This window comes from Anticarsia gemmatalis, chromosome 22, assembly GCF_050436995.1.
Source record: "Anticarsia gemmatalis isolate Benzon Research Colony breed Stoneville strain chromosome 22, ilAntGemm2 primary, whole genome shotgun sequence".
In the NCBI taxonomy this organism is placed as follows: domain Eukaryota; kingdom Metazoa; phylum Arthropoda; class Insecta; order Lepidoptera; family Erebidae; genus Anticarsia; species Anticarsia gemmatalis.
In genome coordinates this window covers 9504799-9527074 of record NC_134766.1, presented here as the reverse complement: position 1 = coordinate 9527074, position 22276 = coordinate 9504799, and the positions used below count along the sequence as shown (strand labels likewise).

The following is a 22276-nucleotide window of genomic DNA, read 5'->3' as shown; positions in this document are numbered from 1 at the left end:
TCGGTAATGTTCCATAGATCTATGAATGTCAGGGAGTTATCACTTTTGTGTATTGCTATAAGAAGACCGTTTCGTATTTTAAATTGTAGGTTAATAGCATATTTAATGCTTCAAGTGGTAAAGTAATTCGCATTCTCATTAACCTTTTTGATCGTGTTTAATTTCAAGCGTTGGAATTATTTCACAATGATTAATACAGAAATGTCATCTACAACTGTTCAATTAAACAAAATCAAGTGTTTCAACCTCATTGAGAAAGTTCAAAAGCCGAAACGCAGCGTATACAAGTGGGTCGACCTCTTGAACGTGGCTCCAATATTAATTCAATATTCACTTACTTTTGGACCCTTTTCAAGTAACTGAACACTTGAACATATTTAGGAGTGAAGCAATACCATGACGAACCCAAGGAGAAAAGATACTGTTGAGCAATGATTTACAATGTGAGTCCAAAAGCATTGTCTTTGCAAATCCGTTTCGTGACAGGAAAGATCAGTCAAAGAGTCGATCACTGCCAAAATAATATTTCAACCTCAGGATGAAAATAAATTTGTAATTAGAGACACGTGACGCATATAATTACGCTATTACCGTTTCTTAGAAGAAATACATACTCTAGACTTAATTATGCAAACGTGTAGTTTAAGGAGCCGAGAGCTAATTTGCATGCAACTATTTGACCTGCCAACTAATTTCGACTAGCACGCAAAGATCATCTCACGAACATGAAACCAGACTAACCATATTAGGATAAAATGAACGTTCATATACAAATCTAAAAACAAAAGTGACAGATTGCTTTAGTTCAAACTCAGTGTTAATAATAGACATTACGCTAATGATGACCATTTTCTTAAATACATGTAAAGAATAATTACTGTCGTCATGTCTCGCTTGTCTTCACTTTGGACTTGGCTTATCAAAGGTGACTTTACCACTCATTTTGACGACAGCTTTATTACTAAGCAAATATTATCTTTATTTCTAGCAAATTTACAGACACATCAAGATGATGACCCCATCTTTCATAGCTAAAGTTATCTTCTTTCTTATATTGAGCACTTTTTCAATTACCTTTTGAATTGCTAAATATGTTACTTCCTTTCAAATCACAGGATGGTGTATCATTCGTATAGCATCCTTTCGTTGCGTTTGCGCAATCGTTTCAAGAAACTAAATTGGATAGTCTGTATGAATGTGAATGGAGCTAAATAATTCGTTCTCTAGTTTCTACCTAGCTAATATCTTCAGATTCATTATGATCGGGTCAACTGCGACCAGACTGAATTAAATATAAAATAATTGTTTGCAAATTACGAATAAGCTCGCGATTCAAAACCTTGTACTGATTTAAACTAGACTAGACAGAAATGCAGGGGTGTGGACTGTGAACGTGTGTAAACTCGCGTTTTCAAATACGTGGGAGATCCCTGTTGCGTCAGATTCACGCTCACACCTCGTGTTACATTGGAGAACAGCCAAAAGTTCAGTCTCTGATTGAACTTGAGAAAGTTACTATACACACGTAAAAAATGTATGGGCAGTTAGCGTATTTCTGAGGTACCATGAAGGAGAACAGCGCGAAATTATCTGTTGATTTTGCGATGCTGTTGAATTGTTAGATTAGCGAGTAATATATTACCCTGTCACGTGACCATTTATGGTGCCGTAAATTCTAATTGTCATACCATGTTTAGACGTACCAGTATGTGTGCGACTACCAAACAGTTTCATTAAAATACTGCGCGACAAAAACAATCCTGTGCATGATACTCAAGTTAAACAATATTTTTTGCCTTCAATGAAACAATACACCATTAAGTTTATTCACCTCTCATTACAAGATAGAATATTTAAATTCCGAATCTCTATTAACGAATCAATGAAACATAATTTTAAAAATAAAACTTGGTTGTCAACGGAGTATTTGAATTTTGGCGCCATTCCAAAATTTGTTTTCCTATTTTAGTGTTGCCTGCTTAGTCAGAGTTTTTTGCCTTCCATTGTATGGCCAAGGCTAAGAATTATGCTGTAGGTCAAAACCGTTTTTATGATTAGGTATGAACCTTTTCCTTTGTTCTATTTGAACTATAATATAATATTACAATTCTTTCAAAATAAAAATAGTCTCTTCATGTCTTGGCCCTAAAACCCAATTTATTTGGAGCATGCAACCCATATTCCTTAAAAACATGTTTGTCACAAAACCTACTTTCTCAGATAACCCACAAAGTAAATTATCTAAGACATTTTAATAACTTTTTCCTGCTAAACACTAATCTTAAATCTACCCGTAATTTGTACAAAATTCTGACCTGATTTAAAAGAACATACTTCAAATATCCACCTCTAAAATTTACGAGGCGTAAACCGGTTTGGAGGTTATAAAAAATTGGACTTTGATCGTCAGGGGCTCGGCAATAGGTAGACGTAGCTAGCGTATTGTAATTAATACAACATTCGCGTTGTTCACTATAGCCGTTTCCTTTCCTTGAGTAATAATGTGAAGGAAATACCTCTTTTCTGCGAAAACTTATTAAATGTACCACAAAAACCTTTTGTTCCATAATATGCTGACAGATCTCGGTGCTTCTGTAAAAAATCGTCTTTTGTTTTATCTACATAGTCTCTATCAACAACTTTTTTATTTACAATATTAATTTGAGCCATGGTTAGTACACCATATCTAAATATCTCATGATAAGAATCGATGAGTCGTGGTGGGTGCAATTTTTCGCCAATTCATGTTTTATCGCTCGTTGCTACCCGCCAACGATAGCCCTACTATCTTCTGACGTCACAAGAATGAAGATTACTTACCTATTTGCGGATGTAGATACGATCGTAATAAGTACAGAAGGTACCACTGGACTAAAGAAGTCTTTAGGAATTAAAGATATCGAATTTATGGTTTTATAGTCCATATTTGATTATTTTTACCTGAGAAATTATCTTTATTTCTTATTTTCCGTCGTGAGCAATAAAATCCGAGATATGCTGACAAATTAAGTATCTCGAAATCAAGGTGAATATTATTTACCTGAGTCTTCATTCTCCTTGCCTTATTTAGCAATGGCAAAATTTTATTGTCAGCCTCAACGAATATTGCGCACATTACTACGACAATGGTGTTGCCACGTTCAAATATGCTAATGTTAATGTTCAAAATGCAACAAATGTTCGCAATTTAAATTCATAATGTCGCAGCTAAACATGGCTTGTTTACAACAAATTCTAAGTATTTCTATAAATTATGTTGAACTATTCAGGAAGGCGCGAAACCGGTGCTACTTGTAACTATTTGAATATAGAATATAGGTGGCGACAAAATGGCGGTTGACGGACATAACGCGCGAAATAAACAGGTATAAACAGCTAGTGTTTAAGGAGGGCTATAAAATGCGTAAAGTATGTACACTGCTTATTACATTGTAAATATTGTAGCAACTTCGCAATGGCCTGCTTTGCTTCTACATGTAGGTATTTTTAGGTTCCTTGTATAATCTAACTGCGTAGTAACGTTAAGCCGTGTATTTGCTCAGTGCAGGGAGTGCCACAACAATCTAAGATTTGATGACATAGTAAATTAGCGTTATCTGCTATTTATCTATCAATAACAACTTCGCGTGGGGTAAATCATGTGATCTATTATCTATTTTGCGTTTCTAATACTAGGTGTATCAAAGTTATCTACAAAATCTGTGATTTATGCCATTACATAAACAAACCGAGCGTGACTTTGAATAACCCCAAAATAATTGCTATAAAAATTACAATGTGTGCGAAATATGGCAATCTGCAGTATCCAAAATTTCGGATATACACATTAAACAAAATGGATGGTGCTGTCAAAATGGATTGGCGCCAACGTTGTTAACATCGCGTTTCGAAATGCAAGCTGACGCTAAAAATATTACGCAACCCGCGATATAAACATTAAAAATGACCCTTTAACATTGAAAACCAAGGTGTTTGCGCCATCGATATACATAGCAATGCATATATTTATTTAATGGAAGGTAGTTACTGCAAGACAAAGATCCGTCGAGGAAGACTCTAGAAAAAGTTTCCTATCGAGCGGTGCTCAACTTAATTTGTTTACTTAGAACTTATTTAGCCTAACGTCTGCCTTAAACGAATATTAAGTTTGGGTTTATCAGCTTTCCAAATTCGTAGACCACATAGGTCATTACTAAACCGCGCACATAAAATCCAGCAGAAAGTTGCGGCGAGGAAGACTGCCCTTTCAACAGATACAATCATACAACATATATGTTTCCTAGATGAGTTAGAGAAAGTCCCATCAAGGTTTATTGCCCGAGAGAACAAAAACTATCAGTTCTGCTATTATTTTCCCATTTATATATACATTTGAAAAGCTTGTGCCGAGGTGAATGTAATAAAGCTGTTTGTTGAAGCTATCGACTGAGGAAGTTGGGGATTTGAGTGTTATGTTCTACGTGCCTGATTCGAATATTGATGCATGCTATTTGCAATTGAATACTTGCCAATGAATTTTAAATGTGCTTGGATCAACTTGGTGCTGGGTAAATCATTTCTGGTATCGCTGTGATTCTGCTAGATTCGAATTACCTTCTGCAGGTAATCATATCTGGATCGCGAGCACTAATACATGCGCCTTAAAAATAAACTAATTGCTTGTTCGTCTCGTGAAAGTCATTACACCAAATGCGTGTCGCAGAAACTATGCAAAAACCATAGTTTTTAACAAATATAAATAAAATTAGGGTCTCTGAATGCAAATACGCAGACACATGACATTTTCCACCCACCAATAAATAAAAACACTAAAACAAAAAGAGCATCTAGGTTTTAATAGCGTGAAGATCAAACTGTTTTGATAGAAAACAGGTTTTTCATTGAAAATAGCGCGCAGTTATGAATCGATCACGCAATAGTAATCGATACGGAGTAGATTAGAAGCGTAGAAATGTTTTTGTTGGATATAAAAATTACAAAAGATTTATTGATAGTTTGACAGAATAATGTCAAAGATGAATGATTAAATTATAAGTATTATATTCAGTAAAATATATTTTTTGTAACGTTTTCTCCTTTAGAAAGCAATCACGCAGTAATTTAGCTCTAATTCGACACGATTGGAAACAAACTGGAGTGTCGGGAGTAAGCGAGTAGATTTTTGTACCAGCTAATATAGTCAGTAATGTAAATAAGAATATATAGATATCATATCTTTCCAATTTCAAAATAACTTAAATGCCTCAGCTATATAATAGGTGTACTTGAACCGTTTTAATACTACCAATTTTTTCAAACCCCATGTATAGTACTGCCGTCGTAAATGTAAACACAGTAACTTAAGTTACTGTGTTTATAGTTTGTTTAGTTCTTTGGAATCAGGAGACCGCGGGCTATTTGAGAAAGTTTTCGGTTTGTTTGTACGATGGATAGTTACCGAAATACATTAAATAAAAACACAGTATTTTTACAAAAAAAACTTTTTTTTTAATAAAAAATACAGTATCTGTGTTATTTTAAATTAAATAACAGTATCTCACTACTAACTGTGTTTTTTTAACGTGAATAGATTTTAATTTTTCTTTTTTTGCTTGATTATAACACGGCTTCTTCAGTTACTGTGATTGCGTATAAAATATTGTTCAAAGATAAACAACAAATACTTGAATAAATCACAGTATCTCATTTACTGTATTACTGATTTTATACGTATTTCTAAGAAACATAGTTATAACACAGTATGTACATACTTACTGTGTCGTAATTCCCCTAATGTTAATATCTTTACAAAGTTACAACACAGTAATAGGTAAAACTTGGTTACAACACAGTAACCGTTGAGTTACCGTGTTGAAACTTAAAAAATAAAACAATATTATATTATTACCCTAGCTTAAAACACATTATCTAATTTTATTATTTATACAATAATAATATACTAGATATATATATATACAGAATCAAAGATTTAACTATATACTAACATTAAAAGTTGCATGAAATAATATACAATAATTAGTATCTTCATGAGAGCAAAAATTAACCATTAAACTTCAACCGCGTTTTTCTCAAAACGCATATTTTGAAGTTACTGTGTTTAGATTTACGACGGCAGAGTAGAGGTCATTACAAAGTTGTTAAACAAGACAGGTTTGTATTGTTAGTTTAAACTAGATTTATCTAGTTACGTCCTGTATAAGGACTTGTTTTCTTAAATGTGTGAATGTTGCACATACATAGAAGTTTCTATGTGCTTTATAATTTACACTTATATACTATGTAATAGTTATGTATCATATACTTAGATTGTCTATTTCATGTAGTGGTGACGTCATATAAAGTTGAAGAAGTGCACTGACGTCACTGTTTCGAAACTTTTGAGTCAAAACTTAAAATGTTTATTAATGTGCAGTTTTGACATTTCGGGCTTATATTATAAATTATATTTTGCACTAAGATGCTTAGTGTCAAGACTAGACTTATAAGTAAGCACTGTACCTATTAACAAAACAAAATGTTGTTTTTGAAAAATAGGTTCTTCGTGCCTAATATTTTAATTGTGCAACAATAAAATATTATTGTTGTCAATATAACTAATAAGATCAAGACAATCGATAACTACCTTTTTGAAAAACACGTTGTTTTGATAATAAATCAAAGTAATCGTGTTGTTTTTGTTTTCGCAATATTGACATAAACAAATTATTTTATATGCATATCTTATCAAATCTAATAGCACTACGCATTCTTGCAGTCAATAAACTTAATATACTTAAAATATGATTTTATTACATTTTAGATAATTTCAATGCATCTACGTAATAAAGTACATAAAAATACTCTGAAATTTAAACAATAGCAAAATACACAAGTTATGTAATCAGCTGAAATACATTTCAATAAAATTAGTCACAACTTGGATACAAGTATTTTGACATAATTTATGTACATACATACTTAGGTACTTACTCACATTTCCACGCTTGACAGTTTAGTTCAGTATAATAGGCTAAAAGCTCACTACCCTTTTTAGGGGACATTTTTTTTATAGAAACTGAAGAAGTGCGTTTCTATAGTTTCAAATTTATTTAAGTACAAATATTTTTTTTATTCTGTTCCTAAATCGTAGGAATAATACTAAGGTAATGATTTTGAGAAAAATGTAATTGTGCATTATACATATTAAAAATCGTAGTCTCATTTATTTGCAGGAAGTAAATTAATTATATTACCATTATTATGTTTACGCGACCAGGAACAAAATAGTATGAATAATAAATTCCTTCAGGCATTATCGTACGTAGTTATCAAGGCCTCTATTGTTGTCAACCACGGCCCATTACATATTAACAATGTTATCTGTTAAAATAACCGTATAATGTTTAATTAATAGAACGATTATTACATTATTTATAGAGTGGTATAATACCTTTTCACGTCAAAGACCATGTAGGTACAACGGATCAAATCTTTGTCATTTAGAAATTGATTAATATTGTTTTAGTGGTAATGAAAAAATATGTTAAAAGCTATGCCAGAAAGTTCTTTAAACAATTCTTCGAAATATGTATGTCAATTCTGATCAGCCAGCGTATGAACGAATACGCTTTCTGGACTAAAAATGGGACAAAAATCTGTTTCAAAGTAGAATTCTTATAAATACACTAGGTTTTCTGCGTTTCAAATTGACCTACTATTTTATTGAATAAAAGCAATTAGTGTGTTTGCCGTCTTTAAAGTATTTTCGCGGTAATTATGTTTACACTAGACGGTATATGACTCACTGCTAGTGTTTACAGTTTCTTCTAATCAATTCACCACTAAAATAATATGTTTTATGCCTCTGTCTACATACAAGCTTCCTTATTGCATATTCCTTTGTTCAAGTGACTTATCAACTAAGTTAATACACGAACTACCTTCGCTTGCCCTTGTTTTTATAACCCATCTACGTTTGGTCATATTACGTCATTAACAAAATGGCTCCCTACTTATTAGTCAAACCAATCTAGCATCCGTTGCAAATTAATTTGAATCCTTGCAATCAAATAATAGAGTTTAATTTACCGTGTCGGCAAAATAGTTTAGAATATTATTTTTCTACCACGTGGTTGGTCATTCGCGATAGTGTATTGCGCGTAATTTTCTTTTTAAACAATGTAGGTAGAATATGTGCAGGTGCTCGAGGTTAAATACTCGAGTGAATTCTGTAAACAATACTTTTTTGCAACTGCGTCGTTAGGCCGACTGTTACAATATTAGCATATTCATATTAGTATGAGAAAAACAACGATTCCGTTTTTGCAATTTTATTACAAGGCTTTTGTTTTTAATTGTAGACTTTAGGCCCATTCATTAATTTAAAACAATCTCTTACATAATTATGCTTTCGATCGTTTATTAATTTGAACATTTCCTCACGGTACAGGAAATAATTAACGCAACAAAAGAACAGACATTACATGTCCTCAACTGACACAAAAAAGCATACGACTCGCAAGCAAAGCTCAAACCTCTTTCGAAAGTAAACTTTTTACATTTAAAAGGAAACATCACATGCAGCCAGTGGTTACGAAATTTAAAAGCCGTTCGTATTCGACATTTGAACTTTTAGCGTTTCTTTTCTAAATAAAAAATGTCGTTTTTAACGTTTCCTTTTACAGATTTATGGTATAAAAAGTGAAACTAATCTGCTTTATCTAGGAGTTCAAAGCGGGGCACGTGCGTGGTATCCTTTGAGTCGGACATCGACCCGACAATAGCGAGAACTGGTTAAGTTCCAGCCAGGTTGCACTAAAAAACATACAGGACTACATTTGTGGAGTCTCGATTGACAATAATGGAAATAAATATACTAACTTATGAAAGGGTGAAGGGACTTGTCAGGGACAGATGGAAGCTCAGTTACAAGGTTAGGAATTAAATAACAAACATTCTGTACCAGTCATATAACTACTGTAGCTATCTTTTCAATCTAAGTGCCTACAAAAAAGTAAGAGACGATTTTCCTTGTACAAATTAAATCCGGGAAAATCTCTTGCGGAAAATGTAATAGCTTTATTAATTACAGCCATTAAAGAAACAATGAAACTTCGCCACATATACTTTGGAAACCGTGTCTAAGTATACATCAAAGAAAGGAATTGAATTACAGTGACTTCTTTTTAAAAGTTGAAGCGCTGTGACAGTAAAGGGCATTGACTCCCTTCATATTGCATCCATTATGGAAGCCGGAATTTCACGACGACAACCGAACAAAGAACAAGATTTGGTTGTAAGCCAATCGCAAGCTGCCAGTTCGAAGACATTAAGAGAAAAACATAATACATCTTTCGAAAATGGAACTACAGTTACATGAGGAATCAATCGTAATTCAAGTAATATTGTCTGATGTTTATTCCGTTATAAACTAAATTGCCAAGGGCTAATGTCATGCAATTGCACATTTATGCAATTACTACTATTGTGACGTCACTTTCGCGATAAAACTGTTTCTAACCATGAATGAAGGAATCGATTAAGTCACGTGGGTGAAAAAACGTGGCTTTACATGCACACGATAAAAATACACGAATGCAGTACTAAGGTCTAAAAGTACTTTCTTCTAATACTTAACGCTGCAAGTGGTCTAGCCTTTTAAGTCGCTATTGCACAATAAAACCAGTTCTAAGTAGGAAACCGACCAGTCTGATTACATCTCACGACATTCAATCAAGCTTTTCAAGACTTCCTGCAATCTGTACTAATTGTTAGAACAAATTGAAGTCTGTTTTGAGATTTACTCCCTCCACTAGTATTTTGGCTGACCACAGTGAACACGTTAGTACAACGTGTTAAAAACAAAACATTGTCTTAGAAATAGGTCAGGTACAAAACAGCAAAATCAAAATCCTTTAGCTTGGCAGTGTTGGCGAAACAAAAATAGCTGTGTATAAACATTGACCAGTAAACGGCCAACCCAGATGTTTTCGTGCCGTCTCTCTCTCTCCGTATCACGCGCAGACCGCATGCTCAATTCACGATCAGTCGAGCAACAAATCGAGCGATTCGCCATCCAAATTGCGAACTTTCGACTGTTAGTGTGTACAATTTGGCAACCAGTTGATGGATCGGATTAGCGTTCTGCCAAATATATGTGTAAATCTGTAATGGTTACATTAAACTGAGGTTGCTATGTTGATAGCTTTGTTGATTGAGTTAATTCTGGAGTACGAGGTACTCAAAGGTGTGTACGACCGGAGGAAAACGGGTTTGAGTATCAAACAAAGAACGAAAGGGAGGACCGATAGAAATGAGTACAATGGAAAGAGATGGAGTGTATTATTTGTTATTACTCGCCATGGCAACTGCGTTGTTTACATTTGTGCAGCCAGATACACTATAACATTACGCTATAGAATAGTAATAGTACAGAATTACAATAACGTTGACTAGCGTTCTTTGTCTTTAGGTATCAGTACACAAACAGTTCTTATCTCAAAATTGGTAGAAGTAGAAGTACCAACATCAGAAAAAGAACAGTTTTTTCTTCTTTGTAAGATCATTGTGCTACAAAATGATTATCTGAATACGTAATCTTTGTAATTATAGTTTACAACATATGCCATGGTCGCGCACCGTGCATCGAGTTTCTCTTTCAACCATTTTTATTTCACTCCACTAAACATTAACGCCCTAAATAATAACAAAGAGCCTAAACGGAAACCGTGACCGTACTTTTTATCAATATTTTAATAATAAACAATAATTTCATTGTTATAAAATCGACCATATTTTGAATACAATACAGTCCTGTTTCGTTTGATAAGTGATAAAGAAAGGGACCTTGTTATCAAAGCGAGAGGTGAACGATCGTCATTTGAAACAAAAAAACATGTTTTTAGGTACTTTATTGTCGCGGATTTATATAGAAGTTATCAGGTATTGAAGGCATGATACTTTCTTATTTTTGTCACTCAACAAAGTGTTTGTTTTTTCTCTTACACAATGCATTATTAAGAAGCAACTATAGTCATCGCATTTTAAATAATCGTTTTGTTGTTTTTTCAAAATTACAGCTTGCGTAAAACCATGTAAAATTTTGGTCTCGGGATCTTTGACTATGTTCAAAAACATACGGGTGCAATTAAATAGTAAAATTATTAATTTAAAATATCAATTCCATACTAAACTTATAAATAAAGTCTTCATCACACGTAAGTATGAGTAATGTGTAATTAATTAAGTACCACATTACAAATATGACAAATGATTCAGTTGCTGGGAATTATAGCTCTATCATACCATTATCATTTGTAAAGTTAATTAACCTACAAACTATTTTAATAACTACAATATGCCTCATATAAAGTCACTATAGTACTTTTAGGTAACGTTCCTTGGTTGTGCATATTTTGAGAATGACAAAATATTATGACTACAAAATTAAAATATTTAATGCCTACTAAAGTATAACTAAAACAAGGCATTGTTTATATATACAGACTAAACGAAACAGCACTATCGTTCTCATATACAAATTTTTGACAAGCATTGTCTAGGAACCACTAAGATACGGGCAGTATTTACTTAGGTACCTTTACTGTTACGTGCAGAACATTAAGTACATATGATTATGAAGAAAGCTAATTTTAATAGCGGTTCTCATACAAAAAGTCTCCCCATAACACATTATACCGGCAGATGCATCAAAATTGTATAATTTCCTCAAAAAAACTGGTATCTTCAATCAATCAGTACTTCAGTACCGTTATTACCCTCCCTCAATTGCGTTGATTCTGCGAAGTACATAAACTTTCCCTAACGGTACTTGCATTAAATAAATTGTTTTACCTCCCTGTTTTCATTTTATTACCTCTTTTTAGCAAATTGGTTAGGGAATCCCTTTATGCAGTAGCTTTTAAGTTAATTATGGTTTTCCTGTTATTAGGAAAATTAAATAATACCAGACCTATATTTAAGTCTCATTCCCTTGGCCAGTAGAAAAAACGCGACTAACATATATATTCCTCCTTTTTTTTATAAATTCTTTGTCGTCTGTCTTTGTCTCTAAGAGGTAAATTAGAGTTTTATTCTTATTTTTGTGAGCAGGAATAAACTATATGAAAACCCGAACCAAAAACGTCTTGGACATTTATTAATTATACAAAATACGATCAAAAAGAAGCAGCCATCATTAATTTTACTAACGTACTATACGACCTGCCTGACCTACCCAACGAAACAAGACCTAAAAAACAAAACAACCTACTCCTATTCGGTATAAAATCGCTAATCGTAATCCACACCGGTGAGGCCAGTAACTCTATCTGTTCATTCTCATTGACACTTGACACGGTGTCGTGTACTGTAAATATTTGTCATTTGACCTCTTATTTACGTTCTGCTACTGTATCACGTTCATCGTACGATATGGTGGTGAGATAGATGAGCTGGCTGCTATTCAGTTTTTTAATTAGGTTGTTATTTCCCTCGCGTTGGTAGGAACTGTTCAGCTCTCGTTGGTCGTAGCATGATGTTAGATAACCCGTAGTCTTTTTCATGAACGTGGCTGTTATATAAAGCAGGAATTTTAGAAATCTGACTAGTAGTTTCGGAGAATGGAGCGTTGGTACACACAGAATTTTACAAACTTGTCGTATAAAATATCTGCTAGGAAAAGGCTAAGTTTTCCTAAAATATGCTATGGAACATTGTACAAAAGTTTTCTAACTAAAGATTTTATCTCTAACTAAAAGTGCCATTGCTATGAGTTGATAAAGCAATAAAGCAAAGTCTATTTTAGTTGACAAACCAAATAATAATCTAGATCTAACCAGTTAAAGCAGTATCTAAGGTAATGGAAATGTTAGTTTCAAATACACACATACGTACAGAAATAAAACCAGGCCATTTTCCATCGGGGTGAGCAAGCAACCCCTGTTGCTACGTCCCACCAGACTCTTAAGTTCCATTTACATTCATAAATCTTGTCTTATTTTACTTTAAATGGCCACACATGCAGAGTCATTAGGTCTTCTAGAAGCTGCGTGTATCAATTCAATTCTGTCAAAAGACGTCACAACTAATAAATCTTGTACAAATCTCGTAATTGAGATCAACAAGGCTCTGCTGCCGTACATGAGTGCATCACGGCGTCTCCACGTGTCATATTTATTCAATAGGCTTGCATTACAATTATTGCTGCATGCTGCCAGTGCGTGATGTGACGGAAAACCTGTGTGTCAATACACGTTTATTGTTAGGAGCTAATGTGTGCGCAAATAACTTGTTTTTGCATGAGGTACTGATATAGACAGGGTACAGAAGATCATAGATGAAACAAATCGCAACGTTTTAAAAGAACAGCATATTGCTACAGAAAAAAGAAATCTTTTGTCAAACACTCTGTGTAGCCCTTTTCCTTTTTTTAAACATGTTTTTTAATGTCTTAAAGCAAACCTGATCGGCATTTTTTGTTAGTTAATCCTGCTTTAATCCCACGTAGGGGTGCGTTATTCTCTTTGTAATAAAAGGGGTGATGTGTGCCTATTATTTCGGTCTAAAGTCCACATCTCGAAGAATACTGTAGACATTTTTTTCTCTTTCTACATCATAACAATAAGCCTTGTTATTCTTTTACTTTTTTCTCGTAAACACAATGGTGTTCATCGTAAACATCGTCCTTACTCAACGATTAGATTACATTATATAAACAAGCTCGATGCATCTGAGTGATACTGATAGGATTTCAAAACAAACGTCAGTGTTGAAATCATATATTTTCATAGTTAAATGCTTAGTCAAGGATTCACTAGAAAATGTTTACCAACATTGATTATACATGCAAATATCTTCTTGGACTTCATAAAACGGAATAAAACAAGAAGGAAACAAACTAACTTTGCGAAATCTAATTTAATTTTTGAGAAACGTTTTAGGTGACAATGGTAACAGATTTACTAAGTTGTTGCTGTGTTCGAATATAAATGCCCAACATACGTACACGAGGTCGATAGCAACAGGAAAACCTCCTCATTAGTGAACTGCGTCTCAAACGTTAAAACCACAATACAGATCTAACCATTAACTACCTAAACCAAACATTAATTACCTCGCATCAAGTCCAAAGTCTTCAATACAAATGACAAATACTTATAAATAACACAGGTATTGTTCCCCACAAGTGTATTCACGATTATCGACGGCGCAATTAATAAGTAAACACTTGACGCACCTTCATTTACGATTCTTGTTCCAAAGTGCGCTGCCACTGGCGAAAACAACGTTATGCTAATTGATACGACATCAAAAACAATATTGTTGAAGGAAATTTGATCGAAAACATAATAATTATGAAGAATTTCGTGTTATCCTCTTGAAAATAACCTATTTTAATCGAAGATAAGAGGTATCTGCGTTTTCATATCGTGTATAATTGCACTACTTAGCAATAACACAAATAACATCAGTATCACCATTGAAAATACCGTGGTAGTGTTTGTAAAAGTAGTGTCTTGTACTATTACCAGCGGTGGCCAGTATTTTAACGATATAACTTATTAAAATATTAACTGGAGACTGAATATGGCCGCCAGCACAGAACCAGACGTGTTTTACATTGATAAATGGCACCTAATAATTGGTTTTTGAGTCGCCGCTTTCACTTCTGCGTCGCCAAATTAGTTAGCACACTCTGACCGCCACTAATATGTAATTTTTAATAATTTACGAACATCAAAATGTTGCGAAAGTATGTAATCAAATTATAGGGTATACTTATTATTACTTATCCCATTTGAAATTATGTTGTAGATTAACAGGTAAAACTATCTAGCATAATAAGCAGACGTTTAACTCTCACTACCGCGTTCCTTTCTAATCAGGATGTGTGACATGGCTGACGTATCCTTTCCTCGTTACAGGTATGCGAGAAACTGGAGATCGGTGCCGAAGCGGACTACTTCGGCCTCCGCGTATCGCCAGGATCAGGACCCGGAAGATGGCTGAACTTGCGGAACCCTCTCGATCCTCACCGCATCCCCGGGGGACGCGTCGACCTTCGCGTCAAGTTCTGGGTGCCCCCGCATCTACTGATCAATGAACCAACACGCCACCAGTTTTACCTTCACGCGAAACTTGATCTAACTGAAGGCAGGCTCGTTGTAGCTGACTTAGAAGTAGCGAGAAAGATCATAGCTTACATCGCTCAAGCAGAAACTGGTGATTGCGACCCAGACCTACCTCCTACGCACATTTACGAGGAGTGTGACAGAATAGGACCTCAGGGAGAGCGTCCAGAAGACCATGTGGACAAGATCATAGAATACCACTGCGAGATATCAGGAATGAGGGCTTCCCAGGCTGAATACAGACTGTTGAAAGAGATATCGAAGTTGGAATCGTTTGGTGAAGAGCTGTTCTTCTGTAAGCCGGTGACGTTGAGCAACAACGCTCATAACTTGTACAGTCACTTGCTGTACCATCGGCAGCAAGTAGAGGAGCCGAGTAGGGCGAGGGATGAGCAGGAGATTGATGGGGGGGCGACCGTGGGGTGCCTGACCTCGGGACAGAGTGGCGGCGGGTGTGGCTGCAGACTGAGCACTTGCGTGGGAGTGGGCCCGCACGGCATCGTGGTGTACCGACCAGCTTGTAATGGAGAACAGGAGATTGGAGTTGAAAAACAAAGGTTGGTGTGACAATCATTATTTCATGCTTAGTTTCTTATTGGTAGTCATAATAGGTAATTACATTATTATTGGAATTTGGCGAATACTCTTAGCGTTTGTATGTCATTTAACCGCAGCAGTTTTGTTTGGCTAAATAAGTTTTTCAGAATTATAGCTGTGGTTTGTTTTTAATAGCACCCACTCGTGTTGTTTTCTAAAACTACAGTTGAAAATGACTGATTACGTAAATTGTTTTGAAAACAATTTCCTTGTTAGTGTCAAACGAGAACTTAATATTCAAAATAATAGGTTTTAATTAGTAAACTGTTTAATATGCTTGCACTTGTACGGGGTCATACATGTTGCTAACGAACTGCTTGACTCATTTTGATAAACTAATCACATAATAACACTCGTACCTAAAATAAATATTTAAATTACTGATAGTAGTTTTGTCCTTAATTTGTATGTTTGTAAAGTCCCCCGTGATAGAAACACAGTAAAATGCGGTTAATACCTTGATAAAGTAATAATAATATTATAATCTATGCTACATCTATTGTAGCTATCATATTGTGTGCTAAAAATAATCATCAATGGAATCGAAAAAAATCCGAGATAGGTATCAAAAATATTATTTAACATTTATTGTAAGGTGTAATTAGAGTAATGACTACCTAAGACTATAATTTTGTTTGGGTAAAAAGTTTCTTATGAACAAACAAACGTATTTACGATGTGCAGAAAACAAATAAAAGTATTTTTATAGGTACACAAAACCTAGACAGTTTTATCGTCCAAGTATAATAATACCGAGTGAAAGAGGTTTTAACATAATACATAAATATCCGTGTTTTTCATACATTTCGTTCACATTATCATTATTATTGAAACTGATAAGATACGCTTATATTTTGAAGAAATTTCTCGACTTGTTTAAACAAGGATTCTTTTGTTCCATTTCTTTGTTAGTGATAAGTTATCAGAGTATTTCGTGAGATGTAGAATACTGTCTGTCTTATGATAACCTTTTAAAGAACGTTATGTACCATTTCCTTTGGCAATTATCATAACAGTTATCAAGTTTATTAAGCCACTGGCAATCAGCCTCTAGAACTATAGATGTCACCTGAAAGTTGGCTTCACCTAGTTCGTACTGTAGTATACAGTACAGTACAGCATTCGAAATGCTGTAACATTTTTGAGAAATGGTCGCTTTACCACACAATTTCTGGCCAAGACAGCCACTATCAAGAAAACATGGTTTTGAATCTAGTCATACCCATGAGTCCATAACTAAACTCCTTATTAAGCAAAACCAGGACTAGTTTTGTCAACAAACAAGACCTCATCTTAACAGCAGACGATTTTTCACCAAAAAATCTCTTAACATTTTTCATTTTCTTACTTCCAGCATCCCATACACAGCGATCCACCGCGCGCAGCCGTTCCGCCGCAACTTCCAGATGTCGTACGTGACGGACGAGGGCAACGAAGCCACTCTCCACGTGAAGATGGCCACGTCGGGCCAAGCCGCCGCCTTGTACAGGGCCGTCACTGAGAAACACGCGTTCTACTGCTGCGAGACTGTCAGGAGTGATGTTACTGAACAGTTTATTAGAGATTTGAAGGTGAGTTTCCACTTATTGTTCTAGTAGACTGGTATTTTAGAATATTGGATGTTTTCTTTAGGGTGTGAAGTTTTTATAATGAATATGGTTACCTAGGTTGAAAGTAATGAAATTGATAAACTTGTTCTTAGGCATATGGGCTATCTAGGTGAGATTGATTACAGCTAAGAGCTATTATTAAATTATTTTGTACCTATGTCGTTTAGAATAGGACTAGGAGAAATGCAATAGAGATTTGTGACAACTGCAAATTCCATTTAAATATATACGAGCATAGTTGTAGCATTCCTTGAGAATGAAACGCAAAAGTATTATACTATGGCAGCTTCCTTCAAAATAATAAAAAAAAATATGAGTAGGTACCTACCTACACAAAATAAAAAGTTGTATTTTAATATTATGTAATTATCGGCTATTAATAACAAATTAAGAGTAGACATGTATTTAGTCACGTCAACAGCCACCAATCAACTCCCCGGCCACAGAGTTACCGGAACACTACCACTGAATAATATTTCATAATTAATTTTTAAAACCACAATCATTCCTACATTTCATATTAAAAGAAAAAAATGCAAGGATTTTTGTGGTTTAATGGATTATGACGTGACCATACCATATTGAGAAGTCACTAAAATCACTTCAACTTTATAAATAAATAAATTACGTAAAACTTTTACGATTATAAATAATATTGTTTTAAAAATAAATCAACTAAAGCAGTTTTAAGAAATGAACTGCTAACAAAAAAGGTTTTTTCGATAATAGAATAAGTATAAAATACTAAATAAATAAGCGTAGTCGATATTATACTAATAGTTTCAAATAACTTAATGCCACCTTCGAGTATCTTTCTTTAAATAGCATCTAATTGCCATTATAATTTTTTATTATATAATTTTTTTTTTTGTTTAACCCATTAATGTCCCACTGCTGGGCAAGGGTCTCCTCCCATAATGAGGCAGGGGTTAGGCCTTGAGTCCACCACGCTGGCCAAGTGCGGATTGGGGACTTTGCATGCCCTCAATAAATGTATTAAACAAATTTTAGGCATGCAAGGTTTCCTCACGATGTTTTCCTTCACCGTTGGAGCATGTGATAATTATTTCTAATACACACATATCTTCGAAAAGTCATTGGTGTGTTGCCTCGGTTTCGAACCTGCGACCACTTGCGTGGGAGGTGTCAACTTAAACCACTCGGCTTTTTTAAGTTCAATTTAATTAATTATCTATACTAATATTATAAAGCTGAAGAGTTTGTTTGTTTGTTTGTTTGTTTGAACGCGCTAATCTCAGGAACTACTTGTCCGATTTGAAAAATTCTTTCAGTGTTAGATAGCCCATTTATCGAGGAAGGCTTTAGGCTATATATCATCACGCTACGACCAATAGGAGCAGAGTATCAGTAAGAAATGTTACAAAAACGGGGAAAATTTTTACCCATTCTCTCTTATGTGACGCAAGCGAAGTTGCGCGGGTCGGCTAGTAATTTATAATTAATTAAATTGAACTTAGAGTAATACATTTCAGCCATTTCAAATTGTAATTACATTTTATACCCGTTATATCATAATTATTAATACAAGTTTAAATCGTTAATTAAAAGTACGCTACAGTGTTTGTCCAAATAATTGTATAGATTGCGTGTGGACTTTGAACCGTAGTGTTTAGTACGAGGGGGCGTGGTGGGTGACCTTAAACGTGATTCGACTATGTATTGTATTGTATGCTGTATGTGCCCTATGTATGTAGTGGCTATGAGGAAATTACAGTTGAGAGCTGTAGGTGTTATTTTGTTAAATAACATTGGTTGATATGAAAAGATTTATGTATAAAAGCTGATTGTATTTAAAATGTACGGATTTTGAAATAAAAATGACGAAAATTTGGGTTTTAGAAGCTTATAAATCGTGTATTATAGTAAGAGTTATTTATACTAATAATAAATATTATGAATTATAATAGTAGATGGAGGTTACGGAGGAATAAATAATTAAAAGTATATTTATTTCTTGCATACTGTACTAAATTACAATAATTACCATAGCTTAGTTAGTACAATACAAAGTCATATTTGAATATCGTTAAATTAGATATAGATAGGTACTTACTTTCATTAAACGTTTTATAAAAGTGCCTGTAAAAGCTAACCACATTGGGAATCAGTGCACGCATTTTCAAACATTAGGTAGGTAGGTAGGAATAATTATTTGAATACTGTGCCAACGACTTTTACTTCACCGTTATAGTTCACAGGAACTTATAAATCATTGTAATGAACCATTGTTACATGTTTTTGTTGAAAACTGTAAAAATAACACTCTTTTCAAAGTAATTATATTACTTTAGGCAGTTTCACCATTTCCACCACCACCAGTTCATGACAGTTTTTTTTATACATTTGCGGTTACTTTAGGTATTTAGCAGACTAGTGGATCTGCACAGCTTCCGTGCTTTAGGAAAATAAAACACACAAAAATATAAACTTTAATTGACCTTTAATGTTGTAAATTTTCGGGTATTTACCGATAATGGGTATTTACTTGACATAAGCATTCCGTATGAGGGATTTAAAGAATTAACGAATAGCGAATTTGATAAGTAATTGTGTCAATATTAACATTTTTGAATCAAGGTCGCATTGCTTCAATACATAGTAACAAGGAAAATAAAATACAGCCTTTTTTTGTACATTTCACACATTAGTCATAGAATATGACATTTAAAATGTGTTACCTAATCATTAGCAATAGACCAATCGTGCAGCGCCTCTAGCGACCACTTCAGGAACTAAGTAGTAATGTCCTTTCAACTGTCAAATTTGACATTTATGCAACAGGAACTCAATACTATCGTTTTGAGATATACAGTGTTTCTAATACATTTTTATGAGTTGTTTACTAATGTTTTGTGTCTGTTTGTCTACAGGGCACAATCGCGTCGATCTTCAACGACTCGACGACGCTGGGCCGCCGCTACGTGTTCGACATCCGGCGCACGTGCCGCGAGGTGCACGACCGCGCGCGCCGCGCCGCGCATGCGCTGCAGGCGCAGGCACACGAGCCTCGGGTCCGCCGCCGATCACATGAGGGGACTGAGCACAAGGTACACATCACTCACCTATTATAACCCTAAGATATACAAGATAGCCTTGGCAGTCCACAGAATAACCATAAAAAATATAGTAGTATTGAAATCTTTATTATTTTCCCTCTGCCTTTATTTCTCGTTTTACCACATAAATTGATATAACTGCCCTCTACCGACAATATTAGCAAACATATTGCGTTGAAAAACCATCACATTAAACAACCAGAAATGTGTCCTAAAATCATTAAACGAATGTTATTTCTCGTTGTGTGTAGGAGTCCCGGTCGCGCTCGGTGTCGGGCGGCGGGCGCGGGGAGGCGCTGGCGTGCCGCGCGTGCATGGACGCCGCCATCGACACGCTGTTCCTGCCGTGCCGCCACGTCGTGTGCTGCGGGGTCTGCGCGCCACGGTACGACACACACCACTTACTTCCCTATCTTCTACATTTATTAGCAAGCTTAAAAGTCTTATGAGAATTCAAATTACTTTTCTGTAATATTTGAAGTTGCAGATGAACAATATTATAAAATTGTAACTGAAAAGCGATGATTCTTGAAGCCGCCTATTGAATAAACTTGTGAAACTCAAGTCACTTTCCTAAAGCAGAATATACTTTTTATCAATAAGCTGCCGAATAACATTACTTATTTATATTTTCTATCTTTACAGATGCAACCGCTGTCCCTTATGTCGCGGCGAAATAGAAAAACTGATGCACATATTCCTGCCAGTGGAATACCAGCGCAGTCCCGGGCTCGTCAAGTGAGCCCCTCGCCGCCCGCGACTCATTGGACCCAGCTGACCATGATTCTCTCATGTTGTGCCCGCCTGCCCCGCCCGCCGGTGTGAAAGTTTGTGTGAACGTCTAGTCAAGTGTTGACTCCCAATTATGCATTTGATGGAATACAAAATTCCTTATATTTTTCTACGGTACTTACTCCTTAGATACTAAATATTGTTAATCGGATAAATCTAAGTTGTAACAAAAATTAGTACCCACAAATTACCTTCGTTTTAGAAGGCCACTAGTTTAATATTTTGTGATAATTATAATGTGTTAAAAATTTTCTTGGAAAGTGCATTTTAATTACTCTTAAATTTAAACTTGCCTTGTTTGAAAACTTATGTTGTTTGTATTAAGTTGTATTGTAAGTAATGTAAGACCTATGGTCTGTAAGTTATTCTAACGGGAAACATAAAAGTTAAGTAAACGTATACTAATACTGCCACACTGTTGTTTTATTTAAAGAACTAGTGGACCAGCGCGGCTCTGCTCACGTAAGCGTTAGAAAAAAGTTGACCTTCATCCCCTATTTCAACCCCGTGAAACACGTCTTTATTTATTTAAAACGAAATTCCCGAATATGAACTTCTAGCTCCAAAAATTAACTAAAGAACGTAAAGGGGAAAATAGCGTACGAAAGTTTATATGGGAGATATCATACGTTACTTTCCTCTTTTAGGGATGGATAACTAAAAAATGCTTTCTAAAAGGGTGCCTATATCAAAAAAGTTGTCTACGTGTTTCTATTCTAACTTTTAAAGTTTGGGCTGGGCGTTGATTCTCAGTCAGTACATGTAATTTTGTATAGCTTACTTACGTAACGATCATATACAAGTGCACATACTTATTGTAAAGGCCAGCTCGGCAAACAGTACTGAGTACACATGATTAGTAACAAAATAATACTAAATATGGGTTGTTATTCAATAGTATTACATATTAAAATTGTAAGAAAATATGACTCAATCGTACAAAAACAATCTTTGCAGAAGACAGTTATAGAATGTATTCTTTGCAAGTATTTATTCCTCTTTGCCTTGGTTTTAATGGTTTTTCTTTGTTATATGTCCTTCAGTTAATACAGTAGTCATCTTAACATTATTATAATTATATATGATTATC

At 34.7% G+C, this 22276-nt stretch overlaps 1 protein-coding gene across 1 annotated transcript in view; it reads left to right on the top strand.

Moving 5' to 3' along the window:
* Positions 1-21599, top strand: part of dnr1 (E3 ubiquitin-protein ligase defense repressor 1) — a 29407-nt gene extending 7808 nt beyond the window's left edge. The window contains exons 2-6 of the mRNA XM_076129074.1: positions 14904-15667; positions 17062-17278; positions 20209-20385; positions 20646-20779; positions 21040-21599. Of these exons, the coding sequence (XP_075985189.1) occupies positions 14904-15667; positions 17062-17278; positions 20209-20385; positions 20646-20779; positions 21040-21136 (1389 nt within the window). The 3' untranslated portion in view covers positions 21137-21599. The remainder of the gene's footprint in view (positions 1-14903; positions 15668-17061; positions 17279-20208; positions 20386-20645; positions 20780-21039) is intronic.
* The last annotated feature ends 677 nt before the right edge of the window (positions 21600-22276 follow it).